Below are 24,687 nucleotides of genomic sequence, written 5' to 3'. Positions count from 1 at the left end.
TGCCCCTGGATTGGAGAGCCCTCCCACCTGCCAGGTTTGTTGGTCATTTTTTAGGATTCAGGACTTAACATATAACTATATGTATATGCATACTCACAGTGGTGAATTTATTGCACTGAAGGGATGCAAAGTAAAATCAACAGTCTTAAAATGAACTGCCAGTAGTCTCTGCCAGTGGAATCACACAAAACACACTGAATTGTTACGGTGTGTGTAGAATGTTAACCACTGAAAGCTTTAAGACTCAGTGCCCGACATTTCCAATGGGGGAGTAGTCACATAGGCATCCTAAGTCATACCGAAATTCTAAACCTCCTGAAGGAAAAAGGTGTTCAGGAGAAATCATACTGTTTGCATAGCATAGGTACAGTGACACACTCTTATCAGTGAAGGTGGTCAGACCCTTCCCAAATTTTAAATTCTTGAAGGTCAACCCTAAGGAGCAGACCATTCTATGGTTAGCAATCTCAGGCCTGCTATCTTTAAAAAAAGAAAAAAAACGAAAAAAAAAGAAAAACTTTATTAAAATGTAATTTATGTACCATGTAATTCACCCATTTAAAGTGTACTGTGCAGTGCTTTTCACTATTTTCACAGAAGTGTACTTTCATTACCAAAAGGTTTTAACATCTTTATCACCTCTAAAAGAAACCTTATAGTCTTTAGCTATTATTTCCCTTACAATCCCACAGCTCATACTTATTTCTCCAGTCTTGAATAACCACTAATGTACTGTCTGTAGATTTTCTGGTTCTAGATATTTCATATGGGTGAAATGGTATAGTTTATGGTCTTTTGTGACTTGCTTCTTTTACTTATTGTAGTGTTTTCAGTACTTAGCCATTTGTAGCATATGTCAGTACTTACTTTTATAGGTAAATAATATTCTTGTGTGTGTTACATTTTATTTATCTGTTTATTATAAATTAATGGACATTTGTATTGTTTTCACCTTTGTGCTATTCTGAATAATGCTGTTAGCTCTTTTTTGCACAGCCTCTCAAATATTTATTAAAGGAATAAATACAGAATTACATTTACATTCTTGGAGTAAACTCTACTTGTTAACACTTTTTCAGTAATGCATTGTTGTCTTGATGCAGAAGTATATTTTATTTGCTAGTGTTGTATAATTTTTTGCATCTCTGATCATATGTCCCATTGGTCTGTGATTTATGTGTTTTGATACTAAGTTTATGTTAGCTCTGTGAAACTATTTGGAGTAATTTTGTTTTTTTTTTTAATTTCCCTGTGGACTACAATAATTTAAAATTGAAATTAACAGTTCTTTGAAAGTCAGATAAAATTTTAACTCAAAATCTGTCTGCTGCCGGTGTTATTGTGAGTGGGAAAATGTCTATCTCTGCAATTTCTCAACTAGTCAGTTTCTTTGAAGTTCTACACTTTTTCTTGGATTATTGTGAGTAATTTGTATTTTGCTAGGAAGTTAGTGATTCCTTTAGATTTTCGAAGTTATTTTTATAAGACTTAAGTGGCATACATGTACAGTTTTTGGTTGCTGATGTAGTTATAATTACCATTTTCATTAATGTTTATATTTCCATTTTTCTTTCATCAGTCTTGTGAAGGTTATATCCTTGTACTAGTTTTTGCAAAACAAAACAAAACACCCATAAATTAGTTTGGGATTTATTTTATTTCCTTCTTGTTTAATGTTTGACAAATTCTGTCCTTCTCTCCTTCCCCACATTATTTATATTTTTAAATTGTTTGTTCTGACTTTTTTTCCATTTAATTCTGGGAAATAAGTGTCCCTCTTTCTTTCTTGCTTGCTTGCTTGCTTGCTTTCCTTCCTCTTTTTTTGTTTTTGTTTGTTTGTTTTGGTGTTCCAGGAGATTGAACTCAGGACCTTGTGCATTCCCTCAGCCACTGAGCCATATCTTCAGTCTAGTTCTTAATCCTTTATATTTACTCAGTTTACTTTGTTTCTTGTCTTTGTAGGTATCTTGATAGATTTTGACACTTTTAGATCTCATCCATACCTCTTCACTCCTAAAACATGTTTATGTTTTCTTTTTTGTTTTTTTAGTACCTTGTGTGATTTTTTTATTTAAACTTACTATTTGCTGGTACCATCTTCTTTCCCTCTTTGCGGTTTGCTGGTTAACCTGATCTTTGGATTTCTTTTTTTAATGTAACAGTGTTTTTTAAAAATCTACACATATCCTCACCTGGCAGGTATTTATTATGTTCATTTTAAATTTGTGTTCCCTTTATTCTTTCTGTTTCCTGTGGTTTAGATTGTTCATCAAAGTGCTTTCTTTCTGTCAAAGTGCTTATACTGTCCTGGTTATATTTTCCTCAGGAGTACCAAGTTCTAAGCTAGGAATATTCACCTGGGAGAAACATGAAGATGAGGCTCTAAGTGGTTTGTCTGTGTCTGATTTCAGGGAGTAGAAGTAGGATGTAAGGGCTTGATTCAGGGTGAAGCAGTTTGAAAGTTGGTTCCAGAAAAGAATTTTGTATAGCCCTACCTGTCTTTTCAGATCAGTTCATGAGAAGAACAGGTGAGTCCAGAACACAAAGGGTCCTATAGATCACCTGTACTTTCAACACTTCCGAAACTGGTTGTGCTCTAGTGTTTTCCTGAAAAGCTGATCTCCACATGGCACTGGGGAAGGAGCAGTGCTTTTCTGTTTCATTGCATTGTGTGGAGTGGGAATTCTCTGCCCAGATCACTATAAGGAGTGGAAAAGCTCACAGGTAGGAAGAGCATTCCAGTTGGACGTTGGGCTTTCTCCATCACTTGCTTATTGTTTCTCTCACACTCTACAAGCCAGTGACCTTTGGTGTCCTCAGCATTTCTCCTCGTTTCTCATCAGATTGCTTTTCCTTTGTGTAATCTTCAGGACTGGGTCGGAAGGAGGCAATCAGGACACATATTAGTTTGACATCTTATAAAGGAATGGGAGCCATGATTCTTTTAAGTTATCTGTTTGTGTTTATGACCCTCACCAAACTAAATTCTTTAATGATAGGAATTGTTTTATAATACTTTAGGATGGTTCATAGTACAGACTTGGTGCCTAGTAAGTGTTGAAAGTTTATCATTTTAAAAGGATGATTTTATTAAAAATAGGAATTTACTGCCAATATAGAGTTCACTTAATGTTATAAAACATGACTAAATTTATTAAAAACAACATATATGAAAGGTTTCAGGATCATTTAGATCATTCAGGGAGGTGTTATGAATTGATTAAAATAGAAAAAATAACCAACAATATTTTATAATTCTTAGAATATTTAACCTTCATTAAACAGAGTTGTTACTGTTGTCCCCATTTTCAAGATAAAGAAGTTCTTATCAGAGATGACAAGAATGTATTTTAAACAAGACAGCTAAAGAGTAGGCTTAGAAACAGGCTCTTGACTTTATTTCTTTAGAAACTGATGGTTTTCTTCTTTGTTCTCTAGTGCTTTGCTATCTTGTGAGTGTTTGATCAGTGATATTCAACTGACCCATGCTGTTCTGTCTCTTGTCTTTTGTGCTGTAAAAACAGAACTCAGTAACTGTCAAGCCAGAGTTTAAAACCAAAGGGCTCACAAGACCCTATGTAATCTGTCTTTCTCTTGTCCTTCTGTTTCATCTACCAGGCTCCTTATTAAATTTCTCTTGCCACATTGGACTTCTTACTATTCTTCCTGCATGCCACGTATGCCCCAACTTTGGTATTTTTGAAGTTTCTCTTCAGTCTACCCTGGAGTTTTTTCCCTCACTTGGTTTCTTTACCTCCTTCAAATCTTGGTGCAGATGTAACCTCCTCAGTCCTTCTTCCCTGACTATCCTGTTGAAAAATGAAGGTCATCCTACATTGTATAACTTCTCATTCTGCTTTTTTACATTGTTTTCTGTTAGCACTTAACACATAGAACCTCCTGGTACACTCTACAATGTACTGTGGTATGCTGGTATGTGGTATTGTGATATTCTTCATTATGTTAGTTCCAGTGCCTGATAGGTACCATAAGAAAAATGCTTTGTAAGTGTTTGTTGGATGAAAGATGCAGGAACAAAATTAAGTTGATGAAATAAAACTTTATTAGTAATATTTGATTATTTTTAATTCTGAAATTTAGCATTTGAAATCCATTAAACGAGAGCATGCATTTGTGAAAAGATAGAAATTTAATTCACTAAAATCTATTTCTGTGTAGTTGTTATGAATGTTAATTTACATGAAATCTACTGACTTTTTTGGAAAAATATGATTCTGTATGTAAGGTAGATAACATAGTCTGTAGTATGTACACACATATGCATATTTGTTTACTAAAGCAATTTAGGTTGACATATACCACCTGAGACCTAATTTAGTACTAGGTTTCTTTTTTTTTTTATTGCGTTTATTGGTACATTTCAGGTATACAATACAGTTACATTCATTATTGGGATCTTGTACCTTTACATGACAGGTCTTGGTTCTCATTTTTTCCCCTTGTCTCTGCCCTCCCTTCACCCCAGTACTAGGTTTCTATTTTTGTAGAACCCTTATAAGTGATGAAGTGCTCTCATTTTAATATCTTTGAATGTTATTAGTTGTAATCCTTGTAATGGTAAATTTTAGTTCTATAGTCAATATTTGTGTTCAAATTGTAAAATAGAAATTTTCCTGACTAGGTTTATTTTTAAACATTTCTTTTCTTTTCTTGTAGATTTGCTTTGATGTCACATTGAAATGACATATTGAGTCACCTTTGATAACTTCACCTGGAAAATAAATAGAGTTATTTTTTATTAAAAAAGCATAAAGAAAATGACCAAAGGAATCATGCCAGATGTCAACTGTACATCTTCTCCTATCATCCTTTTGTATTTTTTAATCTGTCAAGACAACTGACTGGTTCACGAAAGAAATTTGTTCATCAATGATATTTTTTGCAGTTAAAAACAGAAACAACCATTTTTGTCTCAGTGTGTACAACTCTCTTATAAAATTTAACACGTAAAAATCTTTAAGGCCTTGTTTTTTAAAAGGAAGTTCTTTTAAAGTTCTTGTTAGCTCTCAGACCTTCAATGTTTACTTACCCCATTTTTACCTATATCCTCAAAAATTTATACCATTAAGAAAGATATGGACTTGGAAACTTACATACTTATTACAAACTGTTGTGAATTTAAGTTGCAAATTCAAGTTATCCATTTTGTCATCAGAAATACAGCATCCATGTACAGTTCTTAGCTTTAATGCAAACAAAGTTGTTTGAAGATGGCCTGGGTAAAATTCTTACGGAAACCTGGTGGCAACCTTGGGAAAGCTTACCAACCTGGAAGTATGCTATCATTAGCCCCTACCAAAGGCTTGTTAAACGAACCAGGACAAAACAGCTGCTTTCTTAATAGTGCTGTACAGGTGAGACCATACTTACTACATTTTAAAAAAAATACTTTTCGGGAAATACTTTGTTTAATGCTTCTTTAACTACTAAATTATGAACAAAGTTATTAACTGAAATGGCTTTTAGTATCACTTTTAATGGAGCAAAATGGCAATTTTAGTTTTTATAATAAATGGAAATGGTGTTTTCTTTGACAGGGTGATGTATTACTGTGATAGGAGAACCTTTTTACTTAAATATTTAGTAAATTAAGAATGTTTCTAAAATACGGAAACAATTTATTGGGCAATAATCCCTTCTCAAGAAATACAAAAAACAAATTACACAAAATAAAAACAAATCTGGTGTAGTTCTCAGTAGATAAAACATTAAGAAGTGAGCCTCTTGGTTTGAAATAAGAATCTAGAATAATAATTATTCTTATTTTTCATTATTTTTAATAATGGTGCTCAAACTCCCTTCACCTCTCACTGTGGTCCTTAAATCACCTCTGTAATCATCATTAGAGCAACACTCTTTTGATTAAATTGGAGGTTAATCCATTTGCTTCCATTTTTACAAAACTTTTAGTTACAAATATATTTTAACATATTTTTCTGCCTTTGCTAAATAGCTTTTCTTATGTATAATATGATTTTTGTCTGGCATTTCCAGAATTTTTCTTCTAAAAACTGAGAGGAGAGAGAGAAATATTGTTTAAGGTATTTTATAAGTAAACACATCTAGACTACATCAAGTGCTCAGATATCTCAGTTGCTGCCTTCTTGGGCCATACTTGAAAGTTCTTTAATTCACCCAGGGAAAGAGAAGTAATTGGTACAGCGTTACTTTGGTTTGGAACACTTTTTGTTTGCAAACAATTTGGTTCTCAAACAGAAGCATTTGGCAAAATTTTGTTTTTGTTTGCAAACTGCATTGTGTGACACAACTGGCCATCTTTCCCATGCAAACACTGAGGCACCACTGTATAATGAAAACATTGAATCTAATTTACTTTGGACACTTCTATGGCAGTTAGTGTTCCTGCCCTGGCTCAAAGATTGTACTGATGTTCAGTGTAATGAAAAAATAATATATTTATTTAATGGCACTTGATATAAGGACATATTAAGTACCACAAGATCTGGAATTAAATGCTTTTGATCATAAGGAAGGTCTTCTGTCATATCAGCTCTTTTTTTACTATTCTTCGCTTTAACATTTTCCCCCTCTGTTTCTCTTCTTTTCGTTAGCTCTCAAAATACTGTCTATAATATAGGGAGACAAAAAGCATATTGTAACGGAATATTCACATTAAGGAAACTTTCATAGTAAAGAAAGTAGAAATATTCCTAGTAAAGAAAGTAGAAATATTCCTATGATAGTGTTTTTTTAAATTTAAATAAACTGCATTGAGCTTTATACTCTGATGACTATCCCTTTCTGCATAGTTGTGTACATACGAAACACTCCTGTTAATAGATTCACATTTCCACCTTGCATCCTTTCCTTCTGCTTTTCTTCTCTTTCTGCTGGCATATCAATGATGAATTCTTTCAACTTTTCTATGTCTGAAAAACATCTGTATTTCACTTTGGTTTTCCTTTGTTTTTTGTGGTTTTTTTTGGTACTGGGAATTGGACTCAGGGCCTCAGGTTTGCCAGGCAGGTGCTACACCGCTGAGCAATATCCCAGTCCTCTCTTGTTTTTGAAAGATATTTTCAAACATTCAAACAGCCTAAAGCAGTATGTGTCTTTTCCTGTACTTTAAAGATTTTGCTTCTTTGTGTTTTAGCTTGCATTATATTTAATAAAAATCTATCCTTATGATCTTTGTTTTTCTATGTATAATGTGATCTTTTTCTGTGGCTGCTTTTAAGATTATCTCTGAAGTAGAATTTGGTTTAAAGTAATCTATATGTCTTGACATAGTTTTCTTCATATCTGTCGTTTGGGTTTGTTGAGCATAATGGTTTTACAAGCTTACAATTGTAATCAAATTTGAGAACTATTTGACTGATCTTTCTCCAACTAACTTGTCTTTCCTCACCTTTCGAAGACTGTAGTTTTATATATAGTTGGCAGTTTAATATTGTCCTATAGCTCACTAATGATCTCTTCATTTTCTTTCAGTCTTCTGTTTCATTTTGTGTGGCTTCTATTTCTGTCTTCAGGCTCATTAATCTTTTTTTTTTTTTTGCTAAGTATATTTTTCATCTTAGATACTGTAGTTTTCGTTTCTAGAATATTAATGTGAATCTTAACACTCATGTCTCTACTTAACACTAATGTCTTACTTCTAGCCTCTTAATTGTATGAAATAAAGTTACATATTTATTTTTTTCTTTAATGCCTGATAATTTTTTATTAGTTGTCAGGCAAATTTTACCTTGTTACATTAGAGAGATTTTTTTTTTATTCCTAAAAACAATCTTGAACTTTGTTTTGGGATAAAGTTAATTTACTTGGACACAGTTTGATCACTTTAGTCTTAAAGTTTGTAAGGGAAGACAAAGGTCTATTCTACGGTTAATTTCTCTTGAGACTTTTTTTTAACCACTGCTCTGTAAATTTTAAAGTTTTTCACTTTAGCTGCTAGAAATAGGCCTGTGTGAAGCTCTGGGCATTATTTCCTCTAATTCTTTTGGACATTTCTTGCCCTGGCATTGAGTAGTTCACTCTTACTGCTTGCTGGAATATTCAGAGGGGCCCTGTGCAGATCCATGGTGCTATCTCTGTGCAGTACTTCTACAGAGTAGCTCTAGGAGTATCTTCTGGGCTCTGTGGTTAAGGTGTCTGTACAAGTTGATTTGTATAGCCAATTGTCAGTAACAAAATAATTCAAATAGACTTTATATCAGAAAGACCAAATTTCATTTTAAAAAATTCAGAATACAAATGTTAATATGCAATTTGGTGAATATTTTTTAAATAACTGCTAAGAAATATATTGTGTAATAGTTCTTATAAGAAATTACTAAAAGCAGACCTTAAAATAATATATATCTAACATAAGTAAAAACTGAAATTATATGCTTTTTTGATTACTTAATTTTTAACTTATATTATTTTGAAGTGAAAAATGTAAGAGATTTATTTTTCTTTATTAAATGTATGTGCACATATGTATTGATTTTCAGTATGCATAAACTAAGCAGTATCCATACTCTAATAAACTAATTCAACAGCTAGCATAGACTTTAATGTTTTAAATAAGTAGACTGTAATAAACACTTTGAAATAAAATAGGATAATGATTAACCATAATTAAAAATAATTATTTTTAAATAGGGATTTGCTAAAATATGCTTTACATTATTGTAATGAATAATGTACAGATTTTTTTAAAAATCACATATTTTTTCTGTAGTTTGTTCCAGTGTAACTTTGAGATTGTGCTACTCCCAGAAAATATTACAATTATATTTGAAAGACTTCACCAACTTTATAAACAGATTATAAAAGGTGGCCTGCTAGCTGAATATTTTTAACTTGTATCTGAAAAGCAGTATAATTGAAGTAGGTTTGACAATATAGCATTGAATTATAAGGATTAGAACAAAGTTATATGCACCAGACACCTGTCTGAACATTACACATCATATTTAATTGAATTCTACAACAACTCTAAGCAGCAGGCACAAGATTTATCTTCACTTTACTGAGAATGTAATCTCAGGAAGTGTTTTGCCCATGTCATCCAAGCACTGCTGAAGAATAAAGCCAAATTAGACCAGGCAGCCTACCTCTGAGGGGCACCCTTGGCCTCACTTCTGTGCTGTGCCTGAGTTCCTGCTGTCATTCTCCTTCGTTATTGCTGGAAAATGGATTTCAGTGTGATATTTTTGATGGTAAAAGAGATAATAACAAGGCATTTGAAACGTGCTTTGCAAAACACTGTTATTTATGATAAATAAATAGATCCTATTATGTTTGAAGAAAAAGCCGTTCTAAAAGAGAAGTTCTGATATGCTCTTTGATTATTGAGAAGTTGAAAATATAGAAAACCTTAAGATCAATTTATTTTTACTAACCTTTTACTAAAATCTTGTTTTTGTTTGGTAGAAACGAGAGTTCATAAATGAATTTCTTAAGTTTATATTTGAGGAAATAACTAAAACATAGAGGGAAACTTAAAGATTTTACATGTTTGTTGCAGTAGCAGCTGATATTCACTGTATGCCTGATTATGTACCAGGTCCTGCTTTAAACACCTTACATATTATGTATTATTTAATCCTTATAAGAATTGTATTGGGCTGGGCATGGCAGCACATGCCTGTAATCCCAGTACTCAGGAGGCTGAGGCAGGAGGATCGCTGTGAGGTTGAGACCAGCGTGAGACCCTGTCTCAAACTCCACCCCGCAAAAGACAGTTGTATTGGGCAGGACTATTAATATTTCATTGTATAGAGTTCATGTTTTCCAGAATGAGTTTTAGGTACTGGGTCGCTTGACTTCAACAGTTGTTTTTTTATTTGTTTGCTTGCTTTACCTTTGTCTTTTAGTAGCAGGTGATTAAAGACTAATTGCAACATGTCTTTTCAGATAATTCCTTAAATACTGCTGCTTCACATGCTGGACCTTCATTACTGCATAGATACCCACTCTCTCATCAGTATTTAGGGACCACACACACATCTGGCCACCCTCTTTTCTTCCCATAACACACTGACCTCTATTACGTACACCCTACCTTTAAAGTCTAATTACATTTCCTCCCTAGATTTCAGTTTGTCCAAGTATTCTAATCACTTCTTTCGTGTCTCTGCCAAGTCCTTAATTATCCTAAGTATCCCATATTTCCTGTTCATGTCAGATCCTTAACTGAGGAGTTTGTTTTTCCTGGCTCTATGCCTGTAATGGTTTTTCATGTGAGTCAATAAGAATATCTTCTGAACCCATCTTTTATATATGTATATCATGTATATAGTAGTTTTATACTTGCTACTGTTTCTGTGTGTGTGTGTGTGTGTGTGTGTGTGTGTGTGTTGTTGTTGTTGTTGTTTTGTTTTGTTTTGGTACCAGGGATTGAACTCAGGTCCTTGCACTTGCAAGGCAGGCAGTGGAACCTCTGAGCTAAATCCCCGGCCTACTTGCTATTGTTTCTAGTGATTGTGTATATCTGATTATGTACAAGATATTGAAAGAAAGTACTTATTAGCCTTTTTTTCAATTTGAAAAATATCTAAATATCTTATCATTGTGAGGAAAATCTCATTGTCTTTTTCCTTCAAATCTGTTTTTTAGGTTTTATGGCAATTGGATATATTCCGGCGAAGCTTGCGTGTTCTGACTGGACATATTTGTCAGGGAGAAGCCTGCATATTTTGTGCACTGAAGGTAAACTTTTCATAGTTATCAAGAATTGTTACTGCTTCTTCAAAAATGTAATTTTGATATTTGACATATTTGGTTAATTTCTTTGTAATTGAAGTTTGTTGTCAAGAGATTTATAGTTTTGTAGATGCAATCTTAATGTGTGATTTATTCACCTTTGTGTTTTTATTTTTTATTTTCTAGTTTTTCATTAGAGCAGTTATACAGTAATCATCTAAGTAGTATGAAACTGTTAGGAACATTGCACTTTTCATTATTTGGAAATAATTCTTTATTAATTTAGCAAGTGCTTTTGAGCTACCACTAAATTCAGGATACAGCTGTTGATACTGAGGGTACGACAGTGAATAAAACAAGTAAAAATATCAGAAGTACTTATCCTATGATAGGGAGAAAACAGTAAATAAGCACCACCGTGGAGTATGTTCGATGGGAAAAGAAAAGTAAGTCAGAGAAAGAGACCATGGTATGTTGAATGGCCAAAGAAGCCTTGCTGGGAAAGTGATACTTTACTCAAAGGTTGGAAGAGGTGACACAGTGAGCAAAGGGTCATGTGGTGGAGGAGCTTCTGGGCAGACAGAACCAACCTGGGAGGCTTCGAGGTGGGAGTGTATGAGACATCGCAAGGAACCCTGAAGAAATGAGCGCTAAAAGCTATGTAAGAGATGAACTCGGAGATAATGGGCATTGTGATGGCTTGAAAACATGTCCCCATATAATTTTGCATTTTTTTTTCCTCTCTGAAGAAGTTCCTTGAACATGGGCCTCAGTGACTGATTCCTATCAACGAGAGTGTGACAGAACTGATTTTGCAAGACATCTGAAGTCAGGTTAGATTAGAAAAGATACTAGAGCTCCCTGCCGTGCTCTGTCCCTTGAGGGTGCTTGTTCTTGGAAGGGAGCCAGAGACTGTGAGAAAGCCACAAAGATATGTGGAAGGCCACACTGGCATTCTAGACATAGCTAGTATATAGGTCCCAGTTGGTAGTTAGCATCGGCTGTTAGACCAGGTCCCAGCATTCACAACTTCTCAGATAGCTCCAGGTAGAACACAGAGGAGCCATCCTGTCCAAACTCCAGATTCATAATCAAGATTGATGAGTGTTTTCTAATAACTAAGTTTTTGGCTAGTGTATTACAAGGCGATAACAAGAATATGACTTCAGATTGCTTTATGAGCCTTTTTAATAATTTTGGCTTTTTCTCTGAGTAATTTAGTAAGTTCTGGGATTATTTTCAATTGGAGGAGTGATATAATCTGCCTAAACTAGACCCTTTTGGCTACTGAGCTAAGGGAGACAAGGGTAGAAACATGGTGTGTAGTATATATTAACAGCTCATTTTTGTCATTAAAAATCTTTTGCCTGAGAAGTTAAGATTTGGTTAGCACATTTAAAAGATAAATGTTTTTATTCTTCCACATTCTTGAACATTGTTAATGAACTCATACATATATGGGAAATTTTTTAAAAATCTGCATACCTTAATTTCTTTATGTTCCTGAAAAGGCTATTTGAATGGATTAACAAAAGTGAATAATTTTCTGAACATGATAGAATAATGTTGTCAGAGGATGAAAAATAAACCTAGGTCAAATTGCAAGATCACATTTTATATACTTCATGGTAAATTTTGAATGGTTTGTCCAGTTGTAACAACCAGTGTAGTTCATTTCCTCAGCCTTGGCCTGACACTTTCACAGCCCTGCGTCATTGCTCCCAACATCACTTCACATACACGTTCACTGTACTTCAGTCTGGCCCATTGCTCAGAGCTGGCTTTCATGTCCAGATCTTTTCATCGTCACTCCTTTTTTCTAGAGTACTTTTCTTCCCAAGGTCCTTAGCGTTAACACCTTTGTTCCTCTTCTCAAATGTTGCTTTTTGTGTCACTGAGGCCTTTCATCACTAGGTAAAAGGTAAGTAGCTGCATCTCTCTGTCCTTCCCCCAGCATTCAGAACCCCATTATATTGCTGTGTTTTTGTCTCTTGTGTTGTGTTCTTAACTGTCTTTATCTTATCACATTCTGACATATTATATAATTACTTATGTGCATCCTCATTACTGTACTAGAATATAAACTCCGTGTGGGCGAGGTCACTGTTTTCTAGTATAGAACAATGCAGGCATTGTTCATACACGAGGCAAGTGAGGAATAGGTGTTGAATGAGTAAAGTCTTGTGTAGGTTCAGTATCTTAAACATTGCCCGGACAAGTTAATTACTTAAATAAGATGAAATCTGTAGTATTTTCACCTTTTCATAATCATCATTCTATTATAATGGCTAAAATAATTATAATTTCTAATTTTTATAGAAAGACTAGTGAATTCCTATCATTTGTATCCAGCTTTATTTGGCATTTTATTTTTTAACTCTTATTTATGAATTAAAATTTTTGCAGTGGAGGAATAGATTCTTGAAATAGTTTCCTAATTTGCCATGTGTTGGTCTTAAAAAACTTTATCTTTTTTTTTGAGATGGTACAACTCCTCGAGCTTAAAGAGCATGAACATTTCTTATTTAGTATGTTGCTGAGAAATCTTACCTTTTTTTCTCCCTATTATCTTCTTTGTAGTTATCCTAAACTAACTTGATAAAAAGCTTTGCTTATCTTTGTGCTGGAGATTTGATCCCAGAGACCCTAGCATGCAAGGCAAGTGCTGTATCACTGAGCTATATCCCCAGTCCTTTTATTTTGAGACAGGATCTCACTAAGTTGCCCAGGCTAGCCTCAAACTTGTGATTCTCCAGTCTCAGCCTGTCAGATAAACTTGGATTACTATTATGTACCATCACAGACAACTCAATATTTTTTGTGTTTAAATTCAACAAGGAAAATAGACTTGAGTTAATACCTACAATCTCATAGTCTTAAATGATGTTTCCATGATTTCTTAGACTTAGGTTTTAAAAAACTCTTTAAATGAGAAAAATATATAACTGTGGGTGGGTGGGATTCTCAAAAAGACTAAAAATAGTTATTAACTCTCCTGACCCTTCTTGTAAAATGTACGTTTACATTTTTTAAAAACTAACTTTAGTATTATCATAGTGAGAAATTGTCATTCTGTTAGTATTTTCTGAACTTCTGTTTTTTAAACCAATTTGTTATTTTCTGAAGTTTACCTAAGTTCCCAGAAGGAACAAACAATCCTAACTGGTCATTTAGATTAACTAACATTTGTTTTTTTAAAAAGAGGTGAATTCCTATCATTTATTTTATTTTATTGTATGTTGATTTTTGGTTTGTATCATTGTAATCTTACACTTTGTTCCTTAAACAACTTTCGTCAGAATCATCTGCAGAACAGTTTAGAAATAGATGACACCTCAGGCCTAATCAGTGTCTTTCAGGGTCGATCTCAGAGCTGTTCATGTCTAACACACATGCACTTTAACATTTATATACACTTTAACATTTGAGTTAGATGCCACTACAACCACCTCTGCAATTACTGATACAAATAATGAATTTTTATATAGAATTTTAGAGCAAAAGACTGTTCTGTATTGGTTTCTAAGTATGTGTTTTGAACCTCTCTATGTTATAATGAAATTATTTAAAAAATTATTTAATGTGCTTAAAGTTGTTGGCATTAAACTTACTGTTTTATTTTTGTTCCCCAGACAATATTTGCCCAGTTTCAGCACAGTCGGGAAAAAGCGCTTCCCTCAGATAACATAAGGCACGCTCTTGCAGAAAGCTTCAAAGATGAGCAGCGATTTCAGCTTGGCCTTATGGATGATGCTGCAGAGTGCTTTGTAAGTATTTCTGATAATCCTTCTAAAAATTTTTTTTTCATTCTTTAATATGTATATTTTGAGACAAAACAAAGATTTGTAAAAATGCAAATTTATTGGTCTTGGTCAGTGGATCCATGTCTTACCCATTCTTCAGAGGTCAATTTAAATCATTCTTGGTCCTTTTTCTATTCTGCAAATTCTGTAAATTCTTCCCGCACAAATCCTTTTAAAGGTTTTCTATCCGTATTATTTCTCTACCACCACTTTTTGTTATTCTAATAATAGTTCATAAAATGCCTAGAAAGCTAGGAAAAGTTACCTGCTTTTTTTAAAGACTATAAGGACATAGAAAACCATATTTTCTACTATTAAATTCTAGGTATCAGTCACTATGGGTTGGATTTTTTTAAAGAATTTTTAAAATTTTCATTAAAAAGACTGCTATGATGTTTTATTAAACATTTATTTTTAGCTGGCACTACTAAAAGTGAATAATTGAACAACAGTTGAAGTGCTGATTAGAGGAGAAAGCTGAAAGGCTAATAAAATGTATGCCATTTTTATATTTTCACTTTGGAAAATGTTCAGTTGGAAGGAGTTGTATTTTGAAGTGTTCTTTGCAACATTATCAACTCACCTGTCTATTTTCTTTTTAAATTAGGAAAATATATTGGAGAGGATTCATTTTCACATAGTGCCAAGCAGAGATGCAGACATGTGCACCTCTAAGTCTTGTATCACTCACCAGAAGTTCGCTATGACTCTGTATGAACAGGTGAAATGGCTTACTCATTTTATCAGATATTGTATTTATGTTTTGTGATTGAGAGATTAAACATATGTTTTTACCTATAGTGTGTGTGTCGTAGCTGTGGAGCATCATCAGATCCTCTACCTTTTACAGAATTTGTGCGGTACATTTCTACAACAGCTTTATGGTAAGGACCTGTTAAAGAATATTTAGCAAAGATGCTAACAACAACATTTAAGCACATTGAACATTTATTCTGTAAAACTGTAACACATATGAATTACCCCTCGCCCTGTCTGCTACCATAAGAAATAGTAAGAGATGTTTATCTCAGATAATATTTGTGATTTAGCCTTAATACAGGTTGAGTATCCCTTATCCAGAATGCTTGGAACTTGAATTATTTCAGGTTTCAGATTGTGCAATATTTTCATTTATACGTAATCAGATATATTGGGATTGGGACCAAAATCTAATGATGAAATTCATTTAGATCTCATATATGAGTACATCTTATACATATGGCCTAAAGGTAACTTTACACAGTATGCTTCGTTTGCCTGCGTTTTGATTGCATCCCATCACAATGAGGTCAGGTTTGTGATTTTCTATTTGTGGCACTCAAAAAGTTTCATTTCAAATTTTTGATTTTCAGATCAAGGATGCTCAACCTATATAAGAATGATTTAGTGAGGTACACAAATTATCACAAATTTTTGAATGTGAAGGATTAAAATGACAATCAGTGGTAAATTGAACTGAAAAATGATTTATTTGTTTTTGTTAAATGGCTCCCTTTGTCGTAGCTATACTTCCTGTCACCTCCACTGCGTCCTTTCATGATGATAAAAGCTAGGGTAAGCAGAAAAAAAAAAATAGAAAAGGAAAAAAAAATGTGGCTGTAATCCTCACTTACATGATTGCATTTGAGGCTTCAACACTCATCTTAAATTAAAATTTTCTATGCTTTCATTCTTGCCCTTTTCCCTTTATGAGCTGTCTGTGAAACATTAGCTAATTAAGGATCTAAAATGGATCCCTGGGTGTTACATAATAAAGATTGAACACTTTCCTGGTGTTTGAGAGTGTAAAGATTTGATAGGCAATAAAATATGAAGATGATTGTAAATGTTACCAGAAATTTTCATATGAAAGGTATAACATGGATTGATAGTTATAAATCAGAATATATCAGTGCACAAGTTCAGTGACATGCTATTAATGGTTTTCTCATCACACAAAGTGAATATCACGTGTTCATCCATTTCATATTACTTAAATCCTGGGTTTCTTGAATATAACACTATTTCTTAATGTTTATTTGGTTATTTGAGTGTGTTTAGTATTTTTCTTACATATACAAATGAAATTGGGTAATACTGGTTTATAGAAATATTCCCTCTAAGCCCCTGCCAAATATAGTCAGTTGTAAAGAATGATGGTATGTGAACAAGGACAGACCACTAGTTAAAACCTATACAATTTTAACTCTTACTGGTAATTAAGATTGAATATCAATCAGAATATCAATTATTGAATCCTAAGTGTATTCCGGGCTATATGTAAGTTGTTGGCTTTAAACTTAATGGAAACACTATTTTATTGAAGAAGCACGTTTAATGAGGTTAATCTGATAAATGGATGGATTACAGTTAAAACTCAGATTTATCTGACTTCAGAATTTTTCTAGCTTGCCATTACTCTCATATTGTGGGTTTTACAAAACCACTATATGCAGTTTAAATGAATTCATCAGATTTAATTCTTTATAGTATACTTGTGAAGAGTTTTAGAAGGGTTTAGTTTTAGTTATTGAGTACCTGTAAATTATTTAGGCCAACTATAAATTATATCTGGGAAAGTTACATTGCTATTAAGCAGAACCAGTATATCTAAAATGGAAATTAATAGGAATATTTCAGCTTTGACATTCCATTTTAAAAATTTTTAAATAGTTGTTTGAAGGTATTGTATAATACCTTGATATGGGCCAGGGATTTAGCTAAGTGGTTTGGTGGCCTTCCTTGCAAGGGCAAAGACCCGAGTTCAATTCCCCAGTACCAAAAAAAAAAAAAACCCCTTGATATGTAAAATAAGACTTAGTGGACTGGGGATTTAGCTCTGTGGCACTGTGCCTGCCTGGCAAGCTCAAAGTCCTGAGTTTGATCCCCAGTACAAAAAAAAAAAAAAAAAGATTTAGAGAGGATGGCTAAATAGTGATACACTTATCCCATATATTAAAACTGTGTGGTCTAATAAAAAAACTATAACCCATACTAGGAACAAAGGCACATATTTGGCTTAAGCTTGGCTATTTCTTCTGCATTTAGTCAACACAGGGCCAACTAGTAGGTGAAATTGATAACTTTGCTTATTTGGGCCAGAGATAGAACCTTTATATAATTTTGTTGCTCTTGATCAGACAGAGTTGAAATGAAAGTCCATACTTACTAAGTAAAAAAATAAAATAAAGGATGCATTGCCTTAGAATTACATCCAGATAGAGCATCTTGCCCTAATTCATAGAGTACCGGACAAAAATATAAAATTTCATGCTATTTTATACCATAATTGTCCTAATTTTTTTACCATATAGCTGCCAAATTTAGTATTTTTTTCACTTTATAGAAACTTTATGGTCAGTTTTTTTTGACAAAGTAGTATTTTAGAAGTAATTCTCACCTGTATTGACCATTTAATATCGTTAATATGTAATTTATTAGATCTGTTTTAAGTTCAGCGACTGAATTTAAGCCTGCTTCTTTCTTTTGTAGCAATGAAGTTGAAAGAATGATGGAAAGACATGAACGCTTAAAACCTGAAATGTTTGCAGAATTACTCCAAGCAGCAAATACAACAGATGATTATAGAAAGTGTCCTGTAAGCATAATTTGGAGAATATTAGTATGCTTCATGTTTGTAAATTTGACACTAAGTATTAAAAATTATCATGTAAATATTCTGTATAAAGTTAATTTTAAGAATTTATTATTATTTAAAGTTATTTTAGATAGCTTTATACCATGTAGGCTATTTATCTTAGCAACATTTCTTTAAAATCTCTTTAAAAGGATTTAAGGTAGCATATGTTAAACTAAAAATTTTGAAGTTCTAACATGTTTAAAGTTTCTTTTTTTATCTGAATAGGCACAGTTAACTATTCTTTTCTAGTGTTAATAATCAAGGGCTTTCTGTTTTTCTTGGGTGAATTTTTATTCTAATAGGTCGACAAAAATATCAAAGAATACTTTAATTTAAAATAAACTGCTGTTTAATCAATAATTAAGACAAACAGGTAGTTAGAAGTAAATTTTTAAAAACTGAAAGATTTCAGATATGTTAAGACTATCATTATATATAACATAAACTGAAACTTTTGTCTGTGGCATAACTGTTTTGATCTTTCAATGCTTGCCTTTTCTGTTTTCCTGTAGAGTAATTGTGGCCAAAAAATAAAAATTCGCCGTGTTTTAATGAATTGCCCAGAGATTGTTACAATTGGTTTAGTCTGGGATTCTGAGCATTCTGACTTAACCGAAGATATTGTGAGGAATCTTGCAACACATCTTTATCTTCCTGGGGTATCGTATTGTTTTCATTCTTTTTCCTTTGATTGTAAGTTCTTCTAAAGTTTCTTTATATATCATGATACATTTACCTTTGCTTTTCAGAACCTAAAGTTTTTTAAAGGAAGTAAGAATATTCACATGTACTCTGATAAAGACAAATTTAATCAAATCCAATTTAACTGGAATGCCTTTCCCACATAAAGTAATGGCTTTTGATTACAAACTAAACTATCTCAGGCACTTTAAATCTAAAACTATGATGACAATTATATTATATTTATATAATAAATATTAATCTAGAAAGAGGTTTAAGATTTAATATTCACCTATAGCATTGATCTCAATATGCTTGATTGTTATTTTCTTAATATATTTTGGTGTATGTTACAATTCAAATTTCAGACAATTGAAATTTAGATCCTTTTTATGGATGTTCAAATGTGTGACTCAAGAATTATCAAGAATATGTAATTTACCTCATGTTTTAAGTATATGCATCCATCTTGTGTTATTGGAAATGCTATGTTACTGAACTAATTTGTAGTGAAATCATTTTATGGGACTTAAAGTTTCTACTGACTAAAGGTAGTAATTCAATGATGCAGTATCAGTGATGCTTCAGTTATAATATAATACTATATTGGGTTGGGGTAATATGCATTCAAATTTTTTGATAAGTGAAATACATGATTGATCAAATATTCTTTGTTTTATAAGATGTAGTAGTAAATGTACATTAATAATTTTTAAACAGCTTTTTTATAGGGTTACTGATGAAAATGCCAAAAATAGTGAGCTTCACCTTGTTGGTATGATCTGCTATACCAGCAGACATTACTGTGCCTTTGCCTTTCATACCAAGAGCTCCAAATGGGTATTTTTTGATGATGCAAATGTGAAAGAGGTAAGATTTTCACTTCCTGGAATTATTGTTACTTTCTACTTTTTAGGAATAAATAATATAATAATATACAAAATGATGATACACTTACCATGTAATATAATAAATATAATAATGATAGCATTAAAAACAAACTTTTATTCTTGAAAGTTGACTTATTTTAAAAGCAATTCTTAAACCAATTTCTAGAATTAATGAAAATTTGACTACTAAATGTTAATATACATGTATATAACTATCAGTGATCCTTACCTCAGTGATGCTTCTGTTGCCCGATACAAGTTGCTATATGTGTTTCTGTGTAGATGATTCATAGTTGCTTTGTATAAACTTGTAATAAAAATGTACTTCCTATTGATACATTTTCAAATTTTGTATGCACTGGGGAGTTAGATACATATATTATTTATAATTAGTATCTTTTGATAAATTATGTATGTAAACATTATAATATTGTCCAGAAAAGTAGTGAAATTCTTATTTATTTATTTTAGTGGTATGGGGGTTTGAATCCAGGACCTCACATGTTCTAGGCAAGCACTCTATCACTGAACTACTGAGCTATATCTCCAGCTTTTAAAATTGTTTGTATTTTGAGGCAGGGACTCACTAAGTAGTTGCCCAGCCTGGCACTGAACTTGTTATCCTGTTACAGCCTCCTTAGTAGCTTTATTTATGAGTATACGCTGCTGCCACACCAGGCTGAGTAATAGTTCTTTATGGGGGAAAATTACCTGTGGAACTTTTCAATAAACACAGTGTGCCTGGAGTCTTGAATTCTGAATTAATTGATATACAGACAAATAACTAAAAATTTTAAGTTGTACTGGAGATTCAGATTCAGCATAGTTGAAAACTATTGATCGCAGAAGCATTATTCTTAGGCTTACTGGCTTTGAGACCCCTATTATTAAGTAGTAAATTGATACAAAAATAGAAATTCCTTAATATAAGCAAATTGGATGAAACTTTGTTTACTTTATTTTAACATATAGTAAAGGAGCATTTGTGAGCATTAACATAACATAACATCTCCAGATGAGGAGATGAGATGTACAACTAGTATATGTAGTTTGAAAAAGCTCTTGAAGATTTGTTCCCTGCAAGAACAAGTATGGTAGCATTCCTTGTTTTGCTTTTGGTTTTGTTTATTCTTGTCTTCAATTTTTAAATCAGTCTTATAGAAGGATAATTTACAGACTTTAAAATGCACCAATTTTAAGTATACATTTTGAGTTTCAGTAGAGGTATAGTAACCACCATGTTTGGTATATAGAACAGTGGTAGTTAACTTATCTACACATGTGACGGTGTTTTTAAGACAAAAGATGTTAATGTATGTGTTGGTTTTTCTGAACTAAAACTTCATTATTCAGGTTAAATTGCAATATTTGCATTTTGTGATAAATAAGTAGGTTTGAGGTTGTAGTTTGGGCACTCAGCCTCTAAAAGGTTCACCATCACTGACATAGACCATTTTCATAAAATTCTGTCATGAATCTTGGCTGTCCAGCCCCCTCCCCAACCTCATCTCAGGCCCAGAAAAATCGCTCATCTCACCATAGGTTACTTTTGCCAGTTATGCAATTTCATGTAAAGGATCTTTTCTTATATAGAGTCTACCAAAAATTGTATACACGCTTCAGCAATCTTCCATACTAATGAATGTCTGGAAGCTAACGGCTACCACTTGAGCACCTCTTGAAATTGTAGAGGCCAAAGTTAACTTACATTAATCTCATGTCTCAATAAATTTAATACTAAAATATTTATACAAGTCACCCCCCCATGTATGCATTTTCTTTTAGCGAACTCTATATACTGACTCTGGATTCCTTCCCTCAGCATAATGTTCTTAAGATTCATTTGTGTTGTTTATATTCATTTTTATTGTTGTGTTTCATTTCATGGCTGTTACAACAGTTTTTCTATTTACCTTTTGAAGAATAAGCAGTCTTTGACTGCTTTTAGATAATCTGGGTTTGTTTGTTTTTGTGGTATATGTATATATATATATATATGTTAGAAACCACCCAGTTGATTTCCAAAGTGGTTGTACCGTTTTGTATTCCTATTAGCAATTCATGAGAATTGCTGAGTCCTCAGCAGCATTCCATGTTGGTAGTCTTTTTAATTTTTGCTATTCTACTGGATGTACACTATGGATTAATTTCACCATGGAATAAATGGCATTTCCCTTGTGAATGATAGTTTTGAGCATTTTTTTCAAGTGCTTATTGGCCATATTTATTCTTTTTTGTAAAGTCTTTTCAAATATTTTGCCAATTTTTCAAATTGTATTATGTTATTACTGAGTTGTAGGAATACTTTATTTTGCACAATCATCCTTTATTAAATGTATGATGTTTATTGTTTCAGTTTCTTATGGTTTATCCTTCCAAGAGGGAAGTTACTAATCTTGAGGCCATTTTATAATTTTTTCCTCCCACAGTTTGTTTTTTATTTTAAGAAATCTTTGACTTCCTAAGGTTATAAAGATTTTCTTTCGTGTTCTTCTGTAAGTTTTGTAGTTTTGACATAATCCATTATTTTTTATGTTTCTTGGGTAATGGAATGAAAGTTTTTTCTCATATGGCATCCAGTTTTTCCAACATCATTTGTTGAACGGACTCTTTTATATATTTTTCCATTGAATTTCCTTGATATCTTTGAAAAGTCAGTCAACCATGTAGGTGGAAAGCTTTTTAAATTTTGATAATTAAACTTGTACTTTTTAGTACTGTGTATTGAATCCCAGGGCACTGTACATGCTAGACAAACATTCTACCGCTGAGCTACAGCCCCTGCGCTTCCATTAAATCTTGATAGAAAAAGTCTGTTATTTTTGCGTATCATTTTTTAAAGTGAGAATCTTAAGGTGTTATGTAGAGGTGTTATGTAGATTAGCTATTAAATCCAATTAATTATATAATGTTTGAATTGCCAACATCTGAATATCTTTAAAAAATGTTAAATACAAAATAGAAAGTTCCTACCTTTTTGTATAACACATTGATTTTAAAATTTTGTATTTATTGTGGTTTTTTAAAAGGTTGGCACTCGATGGAAAGATGTGGTCTCCAAGTGCATTCGGTGCCACTTCCAGCCACTGCTTTTGTTCTACGCAAACCCAGATGGCGCGGCAATTTCTACTGAAGATGCACTCAGGCAGGTTGTCAACTGGTCACATTACAAATCTGTGGCAGAAAATATGGGTAATTCTTTTTAAAATATTTTTGGTGTCTTTCTTTGATAAAAGTCACCTAGGAATACTTATATTAGTATAAAGTGAATTCTAAGAGTAATTTCAAAATTGAGTTCCAGTGAAGTGGGGTTCAGAAAATTCCTCTGTTCTCTGTTAATCTTTTGAGAGGAACCTTTCCCTGCCTGTCAGTGCCTCAAAAGAACCTGTAGGAGTCACCCACTGCCATGAACACATAGGCACCAGTGAGGCTGATGGCTCTTTGTAGCCGCAAATATTGAGATATAAAATGATTTAGTAAACTCGAACAGTCCAAAGCAGCTAGGCCATTTTTTGATATAAAGCTTCTAGAAATACTTAAGGCATGTCAATCCCCTAAGTTTTAAGTAATTTTGTTGGCATTATTAAAAATATCTAAAAAGATGATTCAAACACCTCTTCTAAGTGAAAGAAGGAAGGGAATAATATATTTTTGTTTGTCTTTTAAGGATGTGAAAAGCCTGCAAATTATAGTTCTGAAAATTCAAAAGAAAATGGATTTAGTGACCAGGCAAAACAGAGAGACAATCAGAAACTTCAGACTACTAATATTTCATCATGTAGCCGGAGCCACGTTCAGATAAGTGGTGGTAGAGGACCAGGTGAGTGTTTAAATTGTCATTTTTACATTGTCCAATAGTGTTTAAGGTTTTTCTTTTCCTCAGTTACTGAATCTGTAATTCCTAGTTATAACTGTACAGAAGGTGGTTGCTCAATGAGCTTTTCTTGACCACAAAAAGAAAATAAGTAGATTTATGTTTTTTTAGTCTGTATTTCTCTGAGAGCTATAGTTTTATGAGACCAATTTGACTTGAAAAGCTGTTGACTTTCTGCATGCTCTCAGAGCTGCAGTAGGCCTGAGGCTATCTGAATGGTTGCCAAAGAAGTATATAATGTGGCCTTTCCTTCCAGGAGTTAATAATCAACTTGAAAAATAAAAATATCAGTTAATAATGTGGCTTACATGCCAAACTTAAAATTATCTTTAGTGAATGCAACTGTAGTTCAAAGTTACTCTAATTGTAGTTTGTCCTTACCCTCATTTTTATTCAGCACTTGTTATTGTAGTCTCATGACTTAATTTTCACAAGCCACAGCATATGACTTGGTTCTAAAATGTGACATCACAGTAATGTGTGTAGTTATGGTTTGAAAATACATACAATTCTTTAGAAAAATAAAAAATGTAAAATAAAAGTACATAAATTTTTTTAGTACATAAAAATTTTAATTGGCTATTCAGGATGATTTTATAAGCTGCTTTTAAATATGTTAATGAAATAATGTCTATAAATATAACTCATTTAGTCATGAGTATTAGTAGGCAGAATTAATAATTATCAACAAAGAAATACAATAAAGGCTGAAAAACATTTAATGAAGGCTGGAGTATAACCTCAGTTGTGGAACACTTGCTTAGCTTGCTCAGAGTTCAGTCCTTAACATTTCCAAGAAAAAAAAAATCTTAATTAAACTGTATCTTTTTCTTATATTTTGTTGATACTCTTAGATTAAACTTTTTTTTTCAGTAAAAACCTACTTTAAGCCTAGAGATAATATGTATGCTCTTTGACAAGACAGCTTGGGTTCATATTCCCAGTTCTTCATCTGTATCTACATAAACTTGGCCTCAGTTTCCTTACCTGAAGTAGAAATAGTTGTAGCTACCTCAGAGAATTATAGCAGTAAGACACTTAAAATACTGCCTGGTAGCCACTGTGTTAGTTTGACCTCTCATTATTCTAATGGCCGGCTTCTTCTTTTTTTTTTTTTTTTTTTTTTTTTTTTTTTTTTTTTTT

General features: G+C 32.7%; 1 protein-coding gene across 1 annotated transcript in view; it reads left to right on the top strand.

Annotated features, from left to right (window-relative positions):
- Positions 1–24,687, top strand: part of Usp53 (ubiquitin specific peptidase 53) — a 57,341-nt gene that overhangs the window by 12,339 nt on the left and 20,315 nt on the right. Inside the window, exons 2-11 of the mRNA XM_010610815.3 lie at positions 4,678–5,375; positions 10,591–10,683; positions 14,310–14,444; positions 15,088–15,201; positions 15,282–15,364; positions 17,952–18,057; positions 18,612–18,758; positions 19,501–19,650; positions 22,700–22,862; positions 23,338–23,490. Of these exons, the coding sequence (XP_010609117.1) occupies positions 5,232–5,375; positions 10,591–10,683; positions 14,310–14,444; positions 15,088–15,201; positions 15,282–15,364; positions 17,952–18,057; positions 18,612–18,758; positions 19,501–19,650; positions 22,700–22,862; positions 23,338–23,490 (1,288 nt within the window). The 5' untranslated portion in view covers positions 4,678–5,231. The remainder of the gene's footprint in view (positions 1–4,677; positions 5,376–10,590; positions 10,684–14,309; positions 14,445–15,087; positions 15,202–15,281; positions 15,365–17,951; positions 18,058–18,611; positions 18,759–19,500; positions 19,651–22,699; positions 22,863–23,337; positions 23,491–24,687) is intronic.

The sequence above is a fragment of the Fukomys damarensis genome, unplaced genomic scaffold (assembly GCF_012274545.1).
Source record: "Fukomys damarensis isolate Sample0158 unplaced genomic scaffold, DMR_v1.0_HiC HiC_scaffold_38, whole genome shotgun sequence".
NCBI lineage: Eukaryota > Metazoa > Chordata > Mammalia > Rodentia > Bathyergidae > Fukomys > Fukomys damarensis.
Note: the sequence above shows the minus strand (reverse complement) of the source record. Positions and strands in the feature narration are given on the sequence as shown.